Source organism: Piliocolobus tephrosceles, chromosome 14, assembly GCF_002776525.5.
Source record: "Piliocolobus tephrosceles isolate RC106 chromosome 14, ASM277652v3, whole genome shotgun sequence".
Lineage (NCBI taxonomy): Eukaryota > Metazoa > Chordata > Mammalia > Primates > Cercopithecidae > Piliocolobus > Piliocolobus tephrosceles.
The window spans coordinates 62,605,519-62,631,173 of record NC_045447.1 but is presented as its reverse complement, the minus strand read 5'-3'; the positions used below and the strand labels follow the sequence as shown (position 1 = coordinate 62,631,173).

The following is a 25,655-nucleotide window of genomic DNA, read 5'->3' as shown; positions in this document are numbered from 1 at the left end:
AAAAAAAAAAAAAAAAAAAAAAAGAAATACTACTGATTTTGTTTTCTTTCCAATGAATATATTAAGTCCAGTTAAATTGATATACCTTATGCTCCTTTCTGTCCTTTCCTATCGTTGTGCATAACTTTTTTCACATTTCTTCTATCTTTAGAATGACTTTTTGTTTTTGGTCAATTCCAATTATATTGTCATGGTTCAGTTCAGGTCATAATTCCCTCCATGATTAATATAGCTAGCTTAAAGTATTTTCTTCCTCAGAAATTTGGCCTTCTTTTCCTATATTACACTGGCTAATACTACATATCACCTTTTTTTAAACGTATTTTCTAGTTATTATTATCAAATTTTAAATGTTAAATTAAATATTTAAAATATTATTATATAATTTAGTTAGTTTTTTTGTGTTTATATCTTCTTTCTTTCTCCGACTATTAAAATAACCTGAGGACAAGAACTATGTTTATACAATTCATATATATACACGCACGCACACACACACACACACACACAGAGGCACATAGCTTTTTTGATTATTAATATAATTTGGATATATTTTTTGAAACAGCTTTACAATGAGTTACATATTTGTTTTGAAACCACAAAATCAAATGAAGCTATGCTCCGGCAAAGTGTTGTTAATCTTCAGGATCAGCTATTACAGAAAGAGCAAGAAAATGCTAAGTTAAAAGAAAAACTTCAGGAATCACAGGGAGCACCTCATCCTTTACCTCAAGAAAGTGATCCAGACTACTCAGCACAGGTGAGTGAGATTTTCTAAAACTGTTATTCAGTGTAATATCAAATTAAATCTACAATTGACTAAAACATAAAATTTAAATATATTTGCATTTATTGAAGTGTAAGAAGTGTGCAGATAGTTTTGCATTATACTGTTTTTATATTGTTTGTAAGCATGAATATTACAATACAGATTCATATAGAAGTACATGTAGAAGTATGGGGTCTAGCAAATATAGTTATCGTGATGAAACATTTGGCTGATATACATTATTGAAAAGCAAATTAATAAGTCATGCCCATTTCGAGACTTTTTAACTGAATGAGCTAATGGAATAGAAAGAGTATCTAACAGTAAGTTTCATAAAGTACTTGCCATAATGCCTGGTATGCGGTACTTAATATCCAATAGTCCTAATTCTGCCACTACCTTGATACATGATTTTGGACGGGCCATATAACCTTTCTTAATATTTCCTGTGGTAAATGAAGGTAGTATAAATGTATAGATAAATATGTAGGATCTGGTTTCAAATAAACCTGAGGTTAATTATAGCTCTGGGAGCTTTGTGAATTTAAACACATTTCTTAGCCCTTTTATTCAAAACTTTCTCATAAACAAAATGTTGACATTAATAGTATCTATGTCATAGAGTTTTATGAAGTTTAATGACATAGTGCCACTAAAGTGCAGAGCTTAGCATATAGAAAATGTTAAATGGTACCTTTTTAGATAATCTTCAGGGCAACTTTCAACTCTACACATCTTTAAAAAAATCTCTGTGAATTTATTTAAGTGTTTTTAAGGCACTCATAGTTTTTCTTTAAATTTTATAATGTATTAATTAAATTCAGAAATGGATTGTAATTTTTGAACATGCCACATTTGTCTTGCTAATTACTCAACCTTACAACAGTTTTTAAGATTGTACCATATTGTATGCATTTTTTGGACTTCAGGTACACAATATTGGATCAATGATAAAATTTGTGTTATGACATACTATTGTATGCATATGACAATTTAATTTAATGGCTTTGTTTAGTTATTTATTATAATAAACACCCTTGGTTCAACCACCTTATCCAAAGACTAGATCATTACCGATGGCTTACATCTACTTGTATGTGCTTTGATTCTCTTGCAAGAGGTAATCACTGAACTTCTTATCATTTTGATTTTTTTAAAACAGTTTTATCATATACAAATTTATGAGGAAACAGGTTATTGTTTAGTCATTCATAAAAATGATATAATGTGTTGTTTATGGGGTTAGGCAATTTTGACTCATCATTATGTTACTAAAATTTATCCATGTTTTTTGATATAGCTCTTTGTTTTCCTTGTTTAAAAATATTCTGTTATATGTGAGTATATCATAACTATTTTTACATGTATCTCAAGATGAGAACTTTAGTTATTTCCATTTTTGTTGTTATGGATAATATTAGTGTTGACATTTTCACATGTGTTTGTTGACATACACATTCATGCATCTTTGTGAGTTATACATCTAGGAGTAGAAATCCTGGATTATAAAGTATGAAAATGTTACTTTTAGACAATACTGATCACCTGTTTTTCAAAGTGGTTTTATCGGTTTTACTACCACCAACAATATAAAAGAGATCTGGTTGTTTCCTGTCCTACTCAACACTTGGTGTTATCAGACTTCTTAATTCATTGCCAACTGAATAGTTATAAAATAATACTTTATTTTGGTTTTTAAGTGCATATCACTGATTAGCCAGTGTGTGTCTTCTTTGTGAAATATCTGTTTATGTCTTTTGTTCAATCTTCTACTGGATTTTTTCTTATTGATTTTCAAAAGCTCTTTATATGTTTTTAATATTAATCCCTAGTAAATTAATATATGGCAGATATCTCACTGTGTACTTGTCTTTTCTTTTGATTTTCTTCAAGGTGTTGTTTGATGAACAGAAATTAAATTACTTCTTTTTTTTTTTTTTGAGACAGAGTTTTGCTCTTGTTGCCCAGGCTGGAGTAAATGGTGCGATCTTGGCTCATTGGAACCTCCACCTCCTGGGTTCAAGCAATTCTCCTGCCTCAGCCTCCCAAGTAGCTGGGCTTATAGGCACCTGCCACCACACCTGGCTAATTTTTTGAATTTTTAGTATAGACCTGGTTTCACCATGTTGGTCAGACTGGTCTTGAACTCCTGACTTCAGGTGATCCTCCCGCTATGGCCTTCCAAAGTGCTGGGATTACAGGTGTGAGCCACCGTGCCCAGCCACTTCTTAATTTTGATTTAGGCAAATTAATCGTTTATAGTTATTGGTTTGGTATGTCATTTAAGAAATCTGTCTGTTCCCCCTAAGACAGAAAGATTCCCAATCAAAATCCCAGGCGGGTTTTTCTGGTTAAAAAAAAAAAAAAAAAAAAAAAACCAAAGATCCCAATCAAACTCCCAAGAGGCTTTTTCTGTTATTTTAAGAAATTGACGGCCGGGCGCGGTGTCTCACACCTGAAATCCCAGCACTTTGAGAGGCCAAGGCGGGTGAGTCACGATGTCAAGAGATCGAGACCATCCTGACCAACATGGTGAAAGCCCTTTCTCTACTAAAAATACAGAAATTAGCTGGGCATGGTGGCGTGCGCCTGTAGTCCCAGCTACTCGGGAGGCTGAGGCAGGAGAATTGCTCCAACCCGGGAGGCGAAGGTTACAGTGAGCCAAGATCGCGCCACTGCACTCCAGCCTGGCAACAGAGCCAGACTCCGTATCAAAAAGAAAAAAGAAAGAAAAGAAATTGACAAATCAATTCTAAAATTTGTAGGGAAATGCAAAGAACCTAGAAGAGCAAAATCAAGTTTCATAAAGAACAAGTTGGAGGATTTACAATCCCTGATTTGAGACTTATTTATTGAGCTAAAATATCAAGATGGTATGGTATTAGTATAATAATTGACAAAATAATCAATAGAACAGAGTCCAGATATATGCCTATTCATATATATAGCTTTATAGTAACTTTTGAAATGAGGGTAATGTAAGTTACTTTATTCTTTTTCAAGAATATTCTGTATGTTCTTGCTCGTTTGCTTTTTTGTAGTAATTTTACTATAAGCTCCTCAATTTCTACAAATAAGCATTCGTTTAGAAATGTTTCTGATTTCCTTTTGGATTTTCTGTTTGGAGAGTTTGTCTTGTTTACTTTTGAAATATTTGTGTGTGTGTATATGTGTATGTTTACTGTTTTATTGTTACTTCTAATCTACTTCCATTGTGGTCACAGGTAGTACTTGATAAGATTACTGTATATATATATAAAATTAATTTATTTATTTGTGACAGAGTCTCGATCTGTCGCCTGGGCTGGAGTGCAGTGGCATGATCGCGGCTCACTGCAAGCTCCGCCTCCTGGGGTCACGCCATTCTCCTGCCTCAGCCTCCTGAGTAGCGGGGACTACAAGCGCCCGCCGCAACACCCAGCTAATTTTTGTTTTTGTTTTTTTTTTTTTAATTTTTAGTAGAGATGGGATTTCACCGTGTTAGCCAGGACGGTCTGGGTCTCCTGGCCTTGTGATCCGCCCGCCTTGGACTCCCAAAGTGCTGGGATTACAGGCGTGAGTCACTGCGCCCGGCCTATATTTTTATATTTATTGAGACTTAAGGCCAAGCATATTGTTTTGGTGAAAGTACTATATGTACCTGAGAATAATTTGTATTTTGCAACTGCTGGGCAGAGTGCTCCTTAAATATCACTATTAATTATGTCATTGCACTTGATAGTGTTCAGATCTTTTATCTCTTTAATGATTTTTATATTTAGTTTTTCTATCAATTGCTTTAGAAAGGAGTGTTAAAATCTCCCATATAATTGTAGATTTTTGTTTCTCCTTTGAATTTTCTCAATTTTTGTTTCATGCGTTTTAAAGCTATTTTATTAGTTCAATGCGTATTTATGATTGTTATGTCTTTCTGATAAATTGAACCCTTTCTCATTATAAAACGCCATTTTTAACTATAGTATTTTGTTGGCTTGAAATGTACCTTTATGATGTCAGTATAGCCAGTTCTTCTCTTTAATGGTTATATTTTACAAAGTGTAACTTTCTCATTCTTTTAATTTCAGCACATAGGTTACTGTATATTTAAAGTGTATATATTTGGATCCTGTTGTTTATAATCCATTCTGACAGTTTCTTCCTTTTCATTGCAGTGTTAATCCTTTGAATTGTAACATAATTATAATATGATTGGGTTTAGGTGTACCATATTATCATTTGTTTTCTGTTTATCCTGTTTTTCGTTCCTCTGCCTCTCTTTTTCTTCCTTCCTTTTGGATTAATTAACTGGCTTTTTTTTTTTTTTTTTAAATATAAAAGTTTTACTCTTCTTTCCTCTAGACCCATAGTTTCTGATGGTAATTCAGTGGAATTCATTTCATTATTCACTTAAAGGTAATGTGTCAGTTTTCTTTGACTTTTTTCTTTCCCCCCCAAGATTTTACTTTTGACTATAAGCATTTAAACTATGATATTCCCAAGCTTGATTTTCATTATAGTCATCCATCTTACGGTTTGCTGAGCTTCTTGATTTTCATAATTTTAAAACCAAATTGGAGAAAAATTTTGACGTTATTTTCACAAATATTTTTGTTTCCTGTTCTTTCTTTTCTCTTTTTGAGATTACCATTTCACTTACATTAGACTTTTCAATGTTGGTCCACAGATTAGTAAAGCTCTGTTGATTTTTATTTTTTTTGATACAGAGTTTCGCTGTATTGCTCAGGCTGGAGTGCAGTGGCATGGTCTCGGCTCGCTGCAATCTCTGCCTCCTGGGTCCAGGTGATTCTCCTGCCTCAGCCTTCCAAGTGGCATTCACCACACATCCAGCTAATTTTTTTATATTTGGTAGAGACGGGGTTTTGCCACGTTGGCCAGGCTGGTCTCAAACTCCTGACCTTAGGTGATCCGCCTGCCTCGGCCTTCCGAAGTGCTAGGATTACAGGCGTGAGCTGCCGCACCCGGCCGGCTCTGTTAATTTTTTAAAAACTGTTTTATATCTATATTATTCAGATTAGATGGTTTCTATTACTTTATATTCAGTTTAACTGAAATTTCTGTTATGTCCAAATTGCTCTTAAGTCGTTTATGTGAATTATTCTGCAAATATAAGTCCTTGTTATAATAGTTAAAATAGCTCCTTTAAAATCCGTATTTTCCTTATCTATTGGGTCTTTGGTTTGATCACTATTGTTTTCCCTTTTCTTTTGAATATGGGTCATATATTGTTTCCTCTAACTTGGAATTGTATGATGTATATTGTAAAATATATGTTATAGGGACTCTGGTTTCTGTTGTGTTACTCATGGAAGTGTTGAAATAAATATATGAATCAGAATTTTAATTAGATCAGATTTAAATTCCAAGCCCTGCTTCCCATCAGGTGGGTTGCAGTGAATTGCTTTTTAGTTCTCTTAACCTTATTCAGATTGCTTAGAAGTCTGCTCAATGCATGAATAGTTCAGTTACGAGTTCATAGTTTTGACTCTCTCTTTTCTGGAATTTTTCCCCTCAATTTGTAGCTGCAGTGGTATGACTGAACTTTGTCCTCTAGTTCTTCAAGCCATTAATTAGTTCTTGCAAGTTTCTGTTGGAATTTTAGTCTCCTAATATTATTTCTGTTGTGGGCCTTGCTAAGGTAAAATCATCAAAATGGGTAACTTAGCCAATGCTGTTCCATTTCCCAACCATCAGTTCTTATCTAGATTCTGCCTACATTTGATCATTCTCTGTTGCCTTCAGGTAGTTGTTTTATAATTTGCTTGGAGTTTAAATGGTTATATGTGGTAGTTTTATTCTGATAGGATCTACTCTGTCATTATTGTAAATGGAACTTCCCAATATTTGACTTTTTAAAGCCCATTTTAACTGATTTTTAAAATCATTTTCTATACAATGCAGGGAACTTAATACACTGTAACTTGTTTATCTTATCACCAATTATTGTTATTGTCTTACATTTTAATTATACATGTATTTTACCCTATAAAATAATATTATTGTAAAAAATCAGTATCATTTAGAATTTTTACACTTTTTAATCCCTTTATTCTTTTCTGTAATTCTGTACTTTCCACTAGGATCTTTTGCCTTTTGCCTTAAGCACTCCTTTTAGTATTTATTTTAGTAGACATCATCTCACAGTGAATTCTCTCATTTTGTATTTTTTGGATAATGTCTTTCTTTTGCCTTTATTTCTGAAGAGAATTTTTTAGATGGATAGAATTGTTGATTTGCACCATCTCTTCTTTCTTTATTTTAAAAATGATATATGTTGTTTTCTGTATTTTGTGTTGAGAAGGCGTGTCTCTTATTGTTGCAACTTTAACAGTAGTGTGTGCTTTTTGTGTTTACTTTTTATAGTTTCTCTTTATTTTTGGTTTCCAGCAGTTTTTATATGATGTGAATGTGGTAGTGTTTCTCCTTTTCCTCGTTTTTCAGTTTTTAAAGCTTTTGTCAGCCATGGCCTGTGGTTTTGGTTTTCTTCATTGTTAGAAAATTTGTGGTAAAAATGTCTTCAAATATGACTTCTACACATTCTTTCTCTCTTGTCGTTGTGAGATTCCAATTACACACATATTAGACCTTTTCACTGTATTCCATATATATTTTGAGCTCTTTTTTGTATCTTCAAAGATTTTTCTCTCTTTGCTTGAACCTTGATGTTTCCTTAAGTTCACACATTCTCTTTTCTGTTATGGTTACTCTGATGTTTTACTCATCTATATTGAATTCTTGAATAGAATATATATCCTACTTTTGTGGGTAGAATATTCTGTAAATGTCATTTAGGTCAAGTTTCTTGATATCGTTGTTTAGGTTTTTAACTGTATAGATTTTTTCCACTTGTTCTATCAGTTACTAAGAGATATGTTGAATTTTTCCAACCATACTTGTAGGTTTGTCTATTTCTCCTTTCTGTTCTATTCTGTTTTTTTCAGGTCTAATTGTCTTGTTATGTTCTTCCAGTCTTCTGTTTCCATGATCTTCTGTCTAGTTTTTTTCCCATTATTATTAATTGTCTTTTTTTCTGTTTAATTCTATCAGGTTTTGCTTCATGTATTTTGGGGTTCTTTTGTTCAGTGCATGTATTTTTATAATTGTTATCTCTTCTTGATGAATTGATTATTTTATCATTATAAAATGTCCTTTATCTTTAGTGGCAATTTTTGTCTTAAAGTCTATCTTGTCTGATATTAATATAGCCACCACGGCTTCCTTTTGGTAACTGTTTGCATATTATATCATTTTCCATGCTTTTACATTCAACATATGTGCCTCTTAATCTAAAGCATTTCTCTTATAGATACCATATAGTTGAATTATGATTTTAAAATTTATTCTGTCCTAATCTCCACCTTTAATTTGAGGGCTTAATATATGCTCCTTAACTTAAGATGGGGCTGTGTCCTGATAAACCTATTGTAAGTTAAAAATATTGCAAGTAGAAAGTGCATTTTTAACATAATATTTTCAGCTTATAATGGGTTTGTCTGGCTGTAGCCATATCATAAGTCAAGGGGTGTACTGAATGCGTATTGCTTTCACACCATTGTAAAGTTGAAAAATCATAAGTTAAACCATTTTAAGTCAAGGACTGTCTGTACTGGTAAGGTAAGATTTAAATCTGCCATTTTGCTATTTTTTATATATATTATGTCTGTTTTGTTCCTCTCTTCCTCCATTACTGCCTTTTTTTGTAGTATTTTCTTTTGTGATATTTTAATTCCTTTGTTTTTCTTTTACTATGTATTTTTCAGTTATTTCCTTAGTGGTTACCCTGGGGGAATTATAACTAACAATTTACAGCAATCTCATAGAAATTCATATGAACTTAATGTCAATACATAACATTGCTCCTATGTATGTTTGTTTCTCCCCCTGCCCTTTATGCTGTTATTGTCAAAAATTACATCTTTATACATTGTGTGCCCATCAGTACAGATTTATAATGTTTTTTATGCAATTGTCTTAAACCAGACAGAAGAAAAAAGTGTGTTTTTTTTTTCCGTAATGTTGAGAAGATATCATGTCATTATCACTAGGCTTGCATAATTTTTTGGTGAGAAATCTGATGTAATTTTGTTATTGTTCCTTTGTCTATGTCATACATATGTGGCGTTTGAAAATCACGTGAATGAATAATAGATAGATACTGTTGAGCATGTTTCTCTGAATGAGAATCTTTGTGTAACTAATGAGGTGACCTTAAAATAAGTACATGTTATGGACTGTTTAAATGATGGCTGTCATGTTATACGGAAGATAGATGCAAATAAGTAGATAGATAAATAGATAGAAAATTTGAAAGTATATTTTTCTGTAAAATTTACAGTAAAATGCAGGAATCATACTGTTAACTACAACTCTCTGTTAATTAATATATCTAAATATATATATTCCACAAATATTTATTGATATTCTACTATATGTTAGATGCTATTCTTGGTGATGAAGAGCTGTTAGGGAACAAAACAAGGCCTTTGTGCTCATGGAGCATACATTCAGGTGAGAGGGTCACCATCTGATAAGCACATGACACATGGTAATAAGTGCTGTGGAGAAGAATAATATAGCATGAGATGGAGCATGATGAAGAGTGATAGGGCTTTTTTGTGTATGGTGGCAGAAGAAATCATTCTGAATAGGTGACATTTGAAAAGAAATACAGAGGAAGTGAGTCATTTAGATATCTGATGAAGAGCATTCTAAGCAGAGAGAGCAAATGTAAAGCTCATGAGACAAGAGCTTGCCTAACAAGGTGGCAAGTCTGGCTGGATTGAGAACTATGGGGAGAAGAGTGAAAGGTGACCTCAGAGAGATAAATGTGGGGCAGGTCTCCTTGGGCCTTGTTAAGTTACTATAAGTATATAGATTTTACTCTGAGTGAAATGGAAAGTCATTGGTGTGTTTCTTTGTAGAAGAGCAACATGGAACCTATTGGGGTATCTTATTCAGAAGAGTAGTGAGCTCTAACTGAATTTTTTTTTTTTTTTTTTTTTTTTTGAGAAGGAGTCTTGCTCTGTCCCCCAGGCTGGAGTCCAGTGACATGATCTCGGTTCATTGCAAGCTCCACCTCCCAGGTTCATGCCATTCTCCTGCCTCAGCCTCCTGAGTAGCTGGGACTACAGGCACCCGCCACAACGCCCGGCTAATTTTTTCTGTATTTTTAGTAGAGACGGGGTTTCACCATGCTAGCCAGGATGGTCTCGATCTCCTGACCTTGTGATCTGCCCGCCTAGGCCTCCCAAAGTGCTGGGATTACAGGCGTGAGCCAACGCACTGGGCCCTAACTGAGTATTTTTAAAAGATCACTCTGGATGCATTGCTGAAAACAGAATATAGAAAGGCAGGGAAGAGAGGAGGGAGACAAATTTAAGAGGCAATTGTAATAGTCCAGGCAGAACTCAGTGGGTACTTAGACTATGTTATAAAAAGTAGTTAGAGCCTGTAAATAATTCAAAGGTAGAATGCATAAACTTTGATATTGACTTACATGTGAAATATGAGAAGAAAGGAGGAACTAAAAATGAATTCATGCTTTTCAAATCTAACCACCTGGACAAATGGATTTGCTATTTTTTGAGGCAAGAAAGATTATTCTCACAGCTCTCCTAGCAGTAGGAGGGCACTGAAGTTAGATAGAGGAGAAATGTGGAAGCCCAGAATTAGGGAAGTAGTAATGAAGAGAAATGTGTGACTCAATGGTTCTACCAATTAGTAACATATACTTTATCATGTCAATACTCTCCTTTTAGGATTCAGTCCAACTAGACTCACCTCTTCATCCATCCTTTATTCCGTTCGTCCAGCCAGCCAGCCAGCTGGCATTGATTTTTTCAGTTATATAGGCAATATTTATTAAAATCCCATTGTATTTTTACATGGGATACAAAACTGAACAAGACCATTTATGTTTCTATGAATCTTATGGATAGGAATGCAGGTAGAAAATAGTTACAAAATGTGTTTGTAATTGAAGTATGAACCAAATAGGAACCTGTGGAGAGAAGCTTTTCAAGGAGCATGTTTATGGAGAGGAAGAGATTACCAAAGCTTTCACAGAGAAAACAATGTATGTCAGTTTGTTAAGGGCTTTCTAGTTTCTTGTCAGAAGCGCACTACCATAGGCCCAGAGGTGAGAAAGTTGGTGGTGTATCCTACAGAGTGAGGATATAAGCATCTTAGCGTGGGAGTAGTTACTATTCTAATTCAGTACATCTGGGCTGGGGCCTGAAATTCTGCTTTTCTGTCATGTTCCAGGTCAGGCTGTTGGAGCTGATCTAGTGATCGTACTTTAATGATTAATAGGAGAGTAAGTGGAAAGTGAAATATACAGTGGAGAGGAAATGGTAGGAAGGTTTTATTTCATTTTTTTCTATCTCTAAATTTTTAAATACTTCTAGTGGGACTTTTTTGTGCAGGATTTTGGGGGTGTTATTTACAGAGTAATGGATAAGAATATAGATTCTGGAGTCTGAATGCATGGATTTGGATCATAGACTTGATCACTTAATTGTGTGACGTTGGGCAAGTTACTTCTCTAAGTCAACTCAGTTTCAACTTTTATAAAGTGGGTATTATAATAGTACTTACCTCATTAGAGTTTCATTAAGATTACACACGACAGTGAATGGTGGGCATTTAGAGTAATAAATGTTAGCTCTTAATTTATGATACAGGGAAGATACTTGTTAGTAAATTTGAGATTTTTTTCTTATATTGGTGGGGATTTATCTTTCCTTTCTCCTATCTCAACTTGTAATCCAAATTATTGGTGAACTGACAGTCTGCCATAGAAAAGGGCAAAGCTAATTGGTTCATGGGGGATTGAAACCTGTGACCCTTGATTTCTAAGCACCCTGCTCTTAACTAGCTGAATTCTGAATGACTGCCTATTCTTATCTCAAAGCAATTGTTTATCTTTTTCATGCAGAAATAATGCTTTTTGCCTTGGAGGAATATCTTGCAATAGAGGACAAGAGAGAAAGCCAACCATTAAATTAACTATATTTATCTGTGAATGAGATACATGCCATGTGGCTAATGGCAAGACTACAAGATCTGAGTTGCAAATTTTAACCAGTCTTGTTGATTTTTATTTCTTTTCATAGTTACTCTATTCTTTGCTTTCCTCTGTTGAAGAGAATTTTCTTTAGCCATTTTCCCTTGTTCTTACTTTCTTTTTATAATTTTTTTTACAAAATATTTGCAACCTGTAGAAGAATAAATGTAATGTCTGTATACTCACCAGCAACTGTCACAAATAATCTTGATTATATCTATGTACTCTTTCCTGATCCCATCTTTCTTTTTTTTTCCATGAAGATAACTACCATGTTGGGTTTTTTGTTTATGAATTCCTGCCTCTTAAAACTATGTTTTCTTAAATAATGTATTGTTTAGTATTGCTTTTATTTAAACCTTAAAAATCATCTACACATATCAACTCTGCGATATGTATATGTGCAAATTTTGACTTCCACGTATAAGTCCTTTATGTGGGATTTATTTATGTGTTTGTTACGAAGAAGGGAATTCAATTTAAATTTTAAAAAATCTGGATATCTGTTTTTCTCAGCATATCTGTTGTGTTAATAGTCACTTTTTTTCAGTGATGTACAGTGCCACCTCTGACATTTATTATTGCATGCATGTATGGGTAGGGGAATTTTGTAGGAAATAATAATATTGTTGAATGTTCCTGTAATTCTTTCCCCCTCTCTGCAATAGTCTATTGTGTGAATAAACTACAGTTTATTTATGGAATAGCCTGGTTGTGTTCCCCACACCAACTCATACCTTAAGTCTAATCTGTAATGTGAAGGTGTTTGGAAGTGGGATATTGGGAGGCTCTGCTCTCATCAGTGGGATTAGCACCTTTATAAAATAAGAGGCCTGAGAGAGACCCTTCACCCCTTACACCATGTGACCATATGGTAAGCCAATTCTGTCTGTGAACCAAAAGGTAGCCCTCCCTGGACCCCAGGTCTACCAGTGCTTTGGTCTTGGACTTTCTAGTCTCTGGAACTGTGAGGAGTACATTTCTGTTTAAAAGATACCCAGTTTATGGTATTTTGTTATAGGAGCCCAAATAGACTAAACAATCTACTACTCTTTGTCAGTGAACTTCTTTGTGTTTTTTGTTTTTTCAGCTGTAAGAAGTTTTACGTACTGCTTCTGTGTTCTTTGTAGTACATGTCTTCTGACACACTTGTGCAAGACTTTCTCTAGGACTTACTGCTGAGGATGAAAATTGTCTGACAGATATGCAAATGTTCAGGTTTATAAGAAAATACCAAGTCATTTGCCAAATTATAGACTTCTTAACTTTATTTCTAAAGAGATAAAATATCTCATTCTAGTTTCATTTTGTATTTGTTTGATTTCTAATGAGTTTGAGTTTCTTAGGTTTATATGTGAAATATTTATGTCTCATGTCCGTTTTTCTGTTGGGATTTTTTTCTTTTTGTGGAAGGTATTTATTTTGGATACTAATCTTTGGTTGGTTATGTTATTTAACATAATGTCACCTTCTGGAAAACATTGACCTCCTATCTCTGGCTTAAAATGATTTATTTTTTATTTAGATGGGAGTCCAGTATGGGTATTACTTGGCTCCCAACTCCAAGCAGTGATTTACAGACCCATGCTCCTTTTATCTGTTGTATCTACTGTCTTTAAACATGGCTCCCAAAGTTAGGAGTCCTCTCTACTCCAGCCAGCCAGAAGAGAGAAAGAGCATACAAAATCACATTTAGGAAGTTTTATGAATCTGTCTTAGAAATGGTACATATCACTTTTGCCAGCATATCATTGGCCGGAACTCAATTCTCTGTCCACTTGTTATGTAATTGCAAAGAAGATGGGGAAATATGTCCTCATTTCCCAAAAGAGGAAACGAGTTTAGACATTAGCCAACAGTCTCAACTGTCAGTTTGTTAAAAGCCTCACAAATATCTTCTTATTTGTGGCTTTTCCTTTTCACTTGTTCTGTGGTATCTTGAAAAATGAAGTTATTAATTTTAATATAATTAAAAACTTCAATATTCTGTCTTACAGTTGGTGTGTATTGTATCTTATTTAAGAAGTCCCACCTCATTTTAACATCATAAAGATATTTTTCTGTATTTTCATCCAAAGTGTTATAGTTTTGACTTCCACATGTAAGTCCTTAATCTCTGTGGGATTTATTTATGTGTTTGCTATAAAGAAGGGAATCAATTTAATTTTTAAAAAATCTGGATATCCGTTTTTCTCAGCATATCTATTGTGTTAATAATCACTTTTTTCACTGATGTACAGTGCCACCTGTGAAATTTATTATGGCATGTATATATGGGTCCATATTTATGTGGGTTAATTTCTGGGCTCGCTGTTTATTTGCACTGGGTAATTTTTAAATCTTTGAAACAGAAACACTGTGTTTATTATTATAGTTTCATAATGAGTCCTGATAACTGATGGGATAAATCTTATCACCTTATTCTTTTTCCAATATTTTGGACATTGTTGATTATTTCAATATAATGTTGTAACCAGATACCAACTTTCTTCAAAAACCCTTTGGGGATTAATTTAAACAGAACTGACATCATTACCACTTTAAATGTTTCTATAGATGAAAATAATCTGTCTCCATTAATTTATGTCTTCTTTAATGTATTTAAATAAACCTTTGCAGTTTTATCCATAGGGTCTTCCATATTTTTAATTAGATTTATTTCTGAGCAACTTGTATTTTGTTGGTATTTTAGCTATCTGCATTTTTTTACATTTTCTGTTTTTTATGTGTGGAAATGCAATTGATTTTTAAATATTTATCTTATATCTAGCCACCCTATTAATCTCCTATTAATTCTGTATTTTTGGATTCATCTGGGTTTTTTTGGGTAGACAGTCATATCATCTATAACAGTTTTGTTTCTTCCTTAAAAATTCTAGTATATTCTACCAAGCATTTTACATTTTACCAGACAAAAGTTAAGGAGAAGTGGTTAGAGTGAGTGTCCTTGTCTTGTTCCTAATTTTAAAGGGAATTCTAATATTTCATCGTTGGGAATTAAGTTAACAATAGTTTCTCACAGATACCTTTTTATCACGTTAATGAGCTCAATAGACTAATATCATGAATGGGTCATACATTTTTAAAAATGTTTTATCTTTTCATACCTGGACTTTTCCATCCTCTTACAATTCCACTTAATTCATTTCACTGTTATTTTGTTTGCTTGTTTTTAATCTCTGTCTCCATTAAGCAATAAGATTGGTCTTTTGTTTGGCTTTCTGGTACTGTCTTTATCTAGTTTTGGTAATAAAAATAGCCTTACACAATGAGTTATTGAGCCAAAGAAAAAATTAGAAAATTGGACTATAAAGCTGATAAAATTCCTTAGAATGTAGTGCAGAGACACAGCATGATGGAAACTATGAAAGAAGTAAGTAGCCATGGAGGAGAGAATGAAAAGTTCAAACCATATCTAATTGTAAAAGGTAAAATAGAGAATAGAGGAGTGGCAGTAGACATCGTACTGTATATTTGTTTGTTTATTTTTTCAAATCTATGTTCAGTTTGACTTTAAGTCTACAAGCTTCTTGTTTATTTCTTGATTTCCTTTCTTTTTTAATATCACTCATAACTAGCATGAGAGTATGATAATTTTATAAGAATTAACCTGGAAATCAGGGATCTTTTGGTGTCTCACATAAATAGGGAGAAAAGACATAATGGGCCTAGTTCTAGTGAATTCAAGGCAGATAGTCATGCCAGGTATTTGGAAATAAAGAGTACTATATATAGGGTTACTTCTTGATGTCTCTAGATTGAGGTGAAGAGATCTAGGGAAAGTAGGTCTTAGCCTCAGTGCCTCTCCTTCAGCCCCATATGATGGTGGGTAATCTAAGGAGAGGCATCATCTTAGACCCAGAGTGCGCTTTCACTCTTAAACCCTGCATGTGGCTTTGTGTGTGTGTGAAAAGGGTATATGAAGTAAATGGAGAATATAAATTCTATACAATTGGAATCATATGGTTTATAAATTTGTATCCTGCTTGTGCAATTACCATTTCATTGCAATATAAGTTAACATTTGAAACATTTTTTTGACTGCCTCATATTCTAACATAGGAATGTACCATTTTTTTACCTAAACATTTCCCTACTCTCAGACATTTTACATATTTCAATTTAGTTTTTCCTGTTTATTTTATTCCAATGCCTCTTTTTGTTTGTTTTTTTGAGATGGAGTTTCACTCTTGTAGCCCAGGCTGCAGTGCAATGACGTGATCTTGATGCATTGCAACCTCTGCCTCCTGTGTTCAAGCAATTCTCCTGCCTCAGCCTCCCAAGCAGCTGGGATTACAGGCATATGCCTTCATGCCTGGCTAGTTTTTGTACTTTTAGTAGACATGGGATTTCACCACGTTGTCCAGGCTGGTCTCAAACTCCTAATCTCAGGTGATCCACCCGCCTCAGCCTCCCAAAGTGCTGGGATTACAGGTGCAAGCCACCGCATCTGGCCTCATTTATATATATTTATTCTCATCCCTGATGGTTTCCTCAGGATGAATTATTAAAAGTAGAATTACTTTGTCAAAGATTATGAACCTAAGACTTTTGAATATATATTCCCTGCCAAACTGCATTCCAGCAAGATTATACCAAGTTATCATCTCACAGTGTATGAGATTGCCCACATTTTATATTCTTGCAAGTATTTATTATAATTTAAAAGCAGCCTTTTGGTTTTCAAAGCAAATATATTCCTTTATTTCTCATCTCTTTGGAAACTAGTGAGGTTTTTCACTTTCACTTTTCATGCGGTTTTCTTTTGTAAATGTTCTGTCAGCTTGTCTTTTTATCTTGTTTGCTTACAGATACACATGACCCTTGAAATATATGTTAGGGAATGAGCACTATATAATGTTCATCAGAGTGTATTATTTGCTCACCTTGTTAATACTTTCTAAACATTGTAGATTCAGTTCCAAAATAATTGAGACCGTTTTTTGAAGACTTTTTCTTAAGATTGAGCTCCATGTACCTCTTTCTGCATTAGCAGATATTAAACTTAATTGTTTTCGTTGTGTATCTCCATCTCTGGACTCTGAGCTCCTTGAGGGCAAGGAGAGTTGATGTGTTATCCTTTTCTCCCCACTGCCTTCTCCAGTGATTGACAGTCTTAAGTTCAATAAATGCTTTTTGAATGAACACATGAAAATTCTTTGACATAACAATTGTAGGAAGTAGAAAGTAAGAACAGTACAGAATTAACATTTGGAAGGGAATATCTAATTGTGATGTGGAGAAAAAATGTCAGTAGTAGTTAGCTTTGTTTTCTTGCCAGAGCATCTGATACTGATAGTGACTATTTGGCACTAACTAAAGTATAGTATTTTGGTTTTTCAGGTGGTAGGGAGAAGATCAGATTGTAGTACCTTTACTTGGGCTCAGAATGCTGTTAACCTTTGCCATACTTTAGTTGGAAAATATTATGCCAGAGTTAATAATTTGTTTGCTTTTGTTTGATTTTTATGATTTTTATGTTATCATTGTTTCTATTACATTTTTTTCTCATTTTCAGCATGGAAGAATATCAATCTTATACTTTCTCTAGGTATCTTACTGTACAGGATCAAAATAAGTTTCAATATATTAGGTCAAGGTGCCATAAAGATAGTACTTTTATATTATGCTTATCATCTTATTTTCATACTTAACTAGTTTCGAGTTTATATGTGCAAACTTAATTTGAAAAGTTGACTTGATTTATTCTACAGCATTATTTTAAATGAAAACTGCCTTGTAATTTGTTGCTTGATTTAATTATGTTCAGTAATTTATATTTTTAATTCAGTTGTATATGTAGATATGGCCACACAAATATATGGGAAATGATTTTTGGATAGTTTAATGTTTAATCAATTTTCAGGAGAGAACAACTTAGCAGTATACTATAATGTTATGATATGAGTTTTAGCCTTAATAAGTGAAAGACATTTTTATTTAAAAGAAAAATTTGAAGTCTTTATCTTCTGTAAGTCTTAACTGTAAACTTTTTTTCTAAAGGCCTTTGTGTATTATATTCACAAAATTTGAACTTATCATTCAACTCCACTATCCTGCATGAAAAATAAACCATTTCTGCTATAAAAAAGGCTGCCAATAGATATTCTGATATTTCAAGCTTACTTTAAGTTCCAAGCAGAATGAAACAGCCCAAGATATTAAAATCTAGAAATTTAGCATGTCTAATGGAAACTGCAACTCAACTTTAACTACTCTATAGTGGCACTTCTCTTGCCGCTATAATAAAACTTAAGAATGTTTAGTGATTTTTTTTCCTACTATTATTCAAAATTACATTACCCTTACTGAAATCTGAATGGCTTTTAGTGGATTAATTAAACTGTAGCTGGTTTGCCATCTGGGTGCAGCTTGTTTAGCTGCCTTTCCACAGAAAAATTTCTCATGGAGTAAAGAGTATTTTTTGTTAGAATACAGCTGCTAGGCTTTACTTTCTAAAAAAACAAATAGTTTATGCTTTCATACATGAGATTTGTGATGAAAATTAATTTGTAAAATATAAAACCTATGATTACCTTTTAAAATAATACTACACAAGCTTTTTTATATTCTTTATGAATTTGTAAAAAAATATATTGTATGTCTTGATAACTTGTAATGTTAAATAGAATCCTAGGTTTAGGCTAAATATGAAAAAATGAGTAAGAGGGAATTAACTAAATCTGACTTTTATGGCTCAAGTGGTTTCATTAGATTAGAGTGCTCTGTGTTGTTCATTAATGAACTTGTGCCATATGCTTTAACTGTTCTGGTCAATAGCTGATAAAGAAAGGCTTGTGGATTTGCTTTCTTTTTCATATAAAGCTGGATAAAAATATCCATGTGATGGGCTTTTGTCAAAGGAGTTACTTTGAATTCAGTAACTACTACTGAGGCAATATGGCTCGCAATTTGCAACCCAAAGGTAGTCATACATTATTGGAATACAGCCTACTGCGCTTCACATTACACAGATGTGAAGGCCTGATTATAGCTGCTTCATAATTAACAGTGATCCGATTTGTTTTGTGGCATAAATGGTGCATGTGTAGAACATTAGCCATGGCACTCTCATTCAAATTCAACTCAAGGGCTCAGCGGCAGGCGGGTCACGAGCTTCAGGGAGTAGAAGCACAAGCTCCTCCATATGTTCTTGCTGCATCTTACTATGGCTATGAGTGCAAGATAAGTTCCCTAAAGAACCTAATCGTGTTCTGTAATTACAGCGCGGCTTTCTGCTGGCTAGAAATGAGGGAGAAGCTAAAACACTCCCTCATCAGATAATTTGTAAATTACTTTACATGGCGGATGCTTAACTCAGTTGGTTTTCAACTGCTGAAATTATAAATAATTGTAACAGATGTGGCAATATGGCTGGCCTCCAATAAATGAGGCCCTTGATAATTTGGCCAACCCTTTGACAGGCCAATTTAATAAAATGTGAACAAAATCTTCTTGCTAATAATTTATCATCCTTTTTCCCAGTAGAATAAATTTAATTGCCCTAGCAGTTAACAAGGTCACACCCAGATGCCAAACTCGGCTACAGTTTTGATAATGCAATCAGGAATTGAGAGGTGATGACAGCGTTGTTGTTTTTTTCATTACCTGGCTTCACATAAACACAGGTGGCATAGCTTTCTTGTCAGTTTTTAATAATTACAGGCTATTATGGAATGCATAGTTAGCAGATTGAAAACCATACTTTAGTGAATTTGTTTGAGTATGATTGGGGTTTTAATGTATAGAGATGATAATGTATAACAAGCATAGTCCCTTGCTTATACCATTAATGCACAAATTTTGGTTGTTTTACTGGTGACATAAGTGTTAAATGTTTATAAAACTTAGTGTATGTATTATAATAAGTAATGGATTATACCCCAAAGTCACATATTTAGAGATCACCATAAAAAATTTAATTCCATGAATTTTAGAAATTCATTTTAGGATACCACTAACAGAAACATTTTAAATATCCAGATTTGCAAATTCTGGCAGAATGTGAGGCTTATAACATACTTTGGAAAAATCTAAATGTGTTTTATTTTGCTGTTTAAGATAAAAAGAAATCTATAGGAAAATCAGTCTTTTCATTCTAGCTTTGAGGTATTGCCAGGATTAGTACTCTTAGGATTGAAATCTATGGGTAATTTGTATATTGTGGAGTTAACATTCTAAACACTCTTCTGTGACATGTAAATATTACTAAGTTTTGTCAGTATAATGATATTTACATGTCATAGAACAAATACTTAGCTTGTGGTTGCTCAATTTTGTACCACAGATGATACTGTCATTTACTGCATGTATGTATAAACCAATAATTGTCATCTACTGGATATAAGTATAATTGAGTTGTAACCCACTCAATGTTAAGTTTTATGTAGTATATGGAAGAAGTTAAAGTTTTGGAATTCATTTTTTTCCATTTTATTTTGCTGTTCAACAAATAAACTTATATGATACAGTTTGACCGTACCATATAACTATTTAGATACTAAAGGAAAGCTAAATTTGACTGACTATTGTTTATTACTGAGTTTTGTTATAATGTGATAGTGTTATAAGCGGAGATGGTGATAGTTTATTTTTTACTCAAATGTAGTCAATAATTTAATTTTATTTTGTGAACTACAAATGCTATCTGAAGATACTTGGGTTAAAAGTGAGTAGATGGAAGAAATGCAAATATTTATATTTTTAAAAAGAGCACTAGATGAATGTGTTGATATTAGACATTTTATTACTCAATATAGTGGTCTTTCTAAAAATGAAGTGTAAGTTTAAACTAGTACACTTAGTTTTATTTGTGAATTTTTATTACAACACTATTTTGATTTACAATTATGCTAAATTGATATTCTTTTTCTTTTTCTTTTTTTATAAGAATATATGACTATTATTAAAGTCATTTATTTTCAGGATATAGATGATTCAGCTAACAATATTTACTTTATTAATTGGTAATAAGTTAATAGAAATGCAGACATATTTCTGCATTTCTGAAATCAATTTTAAAAATAAAGTTAATCTCTGAATACAGAGATTCAGGCATTTCATGAGAAGAAAAATGTGTGTGCATATGTATGTATGTGTGTGTGTGCATGTGTGTATGTATACACAGACACTTATATACTCTGTTGTATTCCAGGAGGATTTGAATTAGTTTTCAGAGAACAGTCATTCAAGTAGTCAGTTTTTCTGATATATACGTATATGTTAGATATTTTATATACACACGTAACAGATTTTATTACACACACGCACACACTTGACCCACACTTGATTTTCAGTGAGATATTGTTTTAAGAAAAAGTATTTCTTTTGCTGAGGTATCATGTGCTTTTTAAAATGTTTTTGTTTTGCTATAGGCTTTGTTACGTGTTGACAGGTTTGGAATTCATAAATTTCTTAAAACAAGCGAGATGATGTATGTAAAATGCTTAGCCAGAGGTAGGAACTAAATACTTTTTTGCTAAATGCTAGTTATTATCACCATTGAAAAAATATATTTAATTATAATTTGCTAAAAAAATATAACTTATAAAATTTTCTATATATTAGCCAATATTCAGTCAGCCCCCACTGTAATAATAATGCCTGACAATATTTCTTGGATTGAATGCAACATGACTGTATATTTAAGTTGTATAATTTAAAAAATACTTATTTGTATAACACCTAAAGGCCCTTCCCCTATGCCCTCTCTTCTATTTAATATATATCTTCTACAGAACTTTTCAATTAAAATTAGCTCTGTGAATCGTTGTGAAAAATAAAGTTATGTATTAACAATGGCAATTTAAAAAGATTATTTCCACCTGGGAGCCTTTAGCCATGTAGTCAGTCCACTAATCATTTTTCAGCAGATTAATCATGGTATAGCACCATACCATTGTATTCCAAGACTGTAAACTAAAAGGGAGCAAAATATTTTTAATATTAGAGAAAAAATTTATTTATAAAATGTGAATAATTGTTAGGAAGGAAAGTTAACTTTTCAAAGATTCTGGGATTTTAAGGGTAATAGAATGAACTTCCACAGAGAGAGGATTGATTAACTTGATTTTGCTCTGCATGTAAAGCAGCCCTTAAAAAGGTTAAAGATATGTAAGGATATATGGAGATCTGTGAGGATATACATGTATACTCATATATTTTATTATAACACATATAATAGTTATATATGTATATGTTTGAGATTATTAAGTTTTTAAAATGCAAGTTAAAAAGTACAGTATGGCTGGGGACAAAAGAGTAGCTTTACAAATGGAGTAATCTGACAAAACTCTACTTCAGCCAGGTGATCAAACTGAGTATCAACAGTCATAAATCATGTTGATAGCATATACCCTTGATATGATGTGATGAAAATGGCACTTTATGATCTTCCTTCTCAAAACTCATAACCCCAGTCTAATCATGAGAAAAACATCAGACAAATCCCAAAGGAGGGGCATCCTACAGAAAACTGTCAAGGTCATGAAAGACAAGAAAAGTCTGAGAAAGCAGCCAAAAGGAGCTCTAGGAGATATAGCAACCAAATGTAATGTGTCCTAGATGGGATCCTGAAACAGAAAAAGGACATTAGGAAAAAACCAAGGAAATGTGAATAGACTATGTCCTTCAGTTACTAATAATGTATGAATATTTGTTCAGTAATTGTAACAAATATACCATACTAATTTAATATGTTAATAATAGGGGAAACTGAGTGGGTGGGGGTAGGAGGTCACAGAGAACTCTGCAAAGTATCTGCTCAGTTTTTCTGTACATAAAAAGACTGTTGTAAAAAATAGTCTATTAATTTTTAAAAAGTATGTTAAATGACAAAAATATAGTAGTTAACTTTTTTTTTTTTTTTGAGATGGAGTCTCACTCTGTTACCCATGCTGGAGTGCAGTGGCGCGATCTCGGCTCACTGCAAGCTCTGCCTCCCGGGTTCACACCATTCTCCTGCCTCAGCCTCCCTAGTAACTGGGACTACAGGTGCCCACCACGGTGAGATGGGTTTTCACCGTATTAGCTGGGATGGTCTTGATCTCCTGACCTCATGATCCGCTCGTCTCAGCCTCCCAGAGTGTTGGGATTACAGGCGTGAGCCACCGTGCCCGGCTGTTTCCTTTTTTTTTTGAAGTCTGGGAGATATATCACAAATGTACTAGTAGGAACTTTGAGGGATGAGATTGTGAAGAGACTTTTATTTATATTTCCCCTACCTATACTGAAATTTTTGCATTGAACTTTCAGTCATTTTATTTGCAAAAAAATAAATATTTCTGTTTTGAAAAGTACTTAGGCTGGGTGCAGTGGCTCATGCCTGTAATCCCAGCACTTTGGGAGGCCAAGGCGGGCGGATCACCTGAGTTCAGGAGTTCGAGACCAGCCTGACCAACATGGTGAAACCCCTTCTCTACTAAAAATTGAAAATTATCCGGGCATGGTGGCAGATGCCTGTAATCCCAGCTACTCAGGAGGCTGAGGCAGGAGAATTGCTTGAATTCAGGAGGCAGAGGTTGCAGTGAGCCAAGATTGCACCATTGTACTCCAGCCTGGGCAACATGAGTGAAACTCCATCTCAAAAAAAAAAAAAAAAAAAAAGCATTTAGTTACAGGTCCATTTTAAAATCTTTAAGGAAATTCAGGTAAGTACAAAGAAAATAATTCACGTTACAGTCCCTCTACTTAGAAATCACACTGTAACATTTCAGGGTTGTTTTTTCACCTTATGCGTGTTTGGTGACATCTATCTCTATATAGTATAATATACCCTTTTGTACCTTACTTTTCTCAATTTATCATAGATATGTTTCCATATTAGCTTTCAACGTAATTAGAAGTAAATTAAAGGTTTGGTACATTTTTATGGGCTTTGATACGTCTTTCAAACTTTCTCTAGAAAATTGACAGCAGATTATACTTCCACTACCATGTTCTCAAAGTAACCCATAAACTGGGTCCAACCAGCGTTTGAAAATATGCACAATCTCCTTAGAAATCCTAATTCTTTGCTTTTCTTGAAAAATCAGTACATCTAGCAACAGTGGGGCACATTCTTCCCTGAAAACAATTAGCTGGAGTTGAGCAGCAACTGCCCTAAATTCCCTCCTTACTACTCAGCGGTGAGGCTGAGTGTTGACACTTCATTTTGCTCATATTTAATACTTAAAAAGAAAATTGTTTTATTAGGAGAAATGTAAAACACTTCTTGTAAACATATCTCTAACAAAAGTGATAAAAGGCAAGAGAGAGAAAACCACACTTAAAGAAAACGGGAACATGAATAAGTTACTTTGTGGAGGGAAAGGACATATTTACGTGGCTAGTATGTATGCAAAATGCCTCTGTTGCATAAATTTTAAAGCTCTTATTTTAAAACACACCAGACACATATTTATTTATCTGCATTATCTTCCTGGCTTCTGTTCACTACTTTAAGAGTATTTTAATTTTGAAGTTCTCTGTTTATTGAGGAATTTGGAAGGAATGCTGCCTAAATATCCTTTATTGTTATCAAAAATATTAATATCATTACTATAATATCAGTAGAAATATTATTAGAAATGAATCCATTATTATTATAGTGTCTGTATCCACTGTTGGAACATTGTTAATGTGTTCTTGAATATTTGAGTTATTCATTGTAGCTTCTTGACTGAATATTAATATTTTAATATTCCTAGCTATAGCATTATAATCCACTGATGACTTAGGAAGTTCATTTATTGAAGAATACAGGTTTGTTTATTGGATATACCAATAAACTAAAATTATGTTTTTCTTGTTTTATTCTAAGTTTTTGTTTGACCTTAAACAAATTATTAAAATTTATTTTGTATATGATAGGGTGTTGATATATCATTTATAATTTTATTAAAGGAAACCTAGACAAGAGCAGGTAGTCTTTGAAAGTGTTTAGCTTGGCAGCCCAGTCAAAGAAAATATTTCTAAACATCAGAAGTTTGATTATAAAACAGGAGAAAAAATAAAAAATAAAAGTTGTACAATGATTAAAATGGGGATAAAAGAATAGGGCAAAATCATTTAGACTTACTGGAAGAGAAATACTTAAAATAGGTTAATTTGATGTTCAAAGCAAGATAACGAAGTAAGTAATATATTGTAAGTATGGTAACAGTACAATGTAAATAATACTTTGAGGAAGAGAGTCATGTGGTAGAATAAAGGTTGGAAACAAATGAGGTGATTGAAATATGAGAAAAGTGTAATAGTATAAATCAAATATGGCCCCTGTCATAAAAATTGCAGGTTAGAATTAGGAAAATTTTGCCTATCCTCTCAAAAAGGAAAAAGGCAGGCACAATTGGAAAAGGATGATGTTTCCCATTGTTCGTTCAAAACAGTTAACTGTACATATTTTTCTCATAGTACTTAGGAATATCATTTAGGAAGGATGGGGCCCTTCATCAGTTCAAGTTCTAATATTTTCAGGGTTACTAGATCCTTATTACTAATGTTAGAATCATAAGATTTGGCATTTGTTTGCCTGTAAGTCAACAAAAGCTATTTTCATGTGATTCTGTGTTTCTGTTTTTGTAAATGTAGTCGCTAATTTGAAATAGCATATTTGCATGGATTTTAATGGCCTCAAATACATTCAGTGGAGATGGTAGTCGAATTTTGCAGAATTCTGGTTTTTATGAACAGGTTTCCTACAAGATTAGTTTTCCTGTGACGTCTGTTGTTAAAATGTGGAGCTTACCATTAGCAGTTTATCTGAAACATGAATCAATTTCAAAGGAGAATGCTGTAAACTATGTTGACTTAAAATTGTCAGGGTTTTTTGAGGAGCTGTTATTA

The 25,655-nt window shown here is 33.3% G+C and overlaps 1 protein-coding gene across 5 annotated transcripts in view; it reads left to right on the top strand.

Moving 5' to 3' along the window:
- Positions 1-25,655, top strand: part of CNTLN (centlein) — a 365,382-nt gene that overhangs the window by 164,267 nt on the left and 175,460 nt on the right. For all 5 annotated transcript variants that reach the window (XM_026453873.1, XM_023197173.3, XM_026453874.2 and 2 more), the window contains exon 8: positions 566-760. In XM_026453873.1, coding sequence (XP_026309658.1) covers positions 566-760 — 195 coding nt within the window. The remainder of the gene's footprint in view (positions 1-565; positions 761-25,655) is intronic.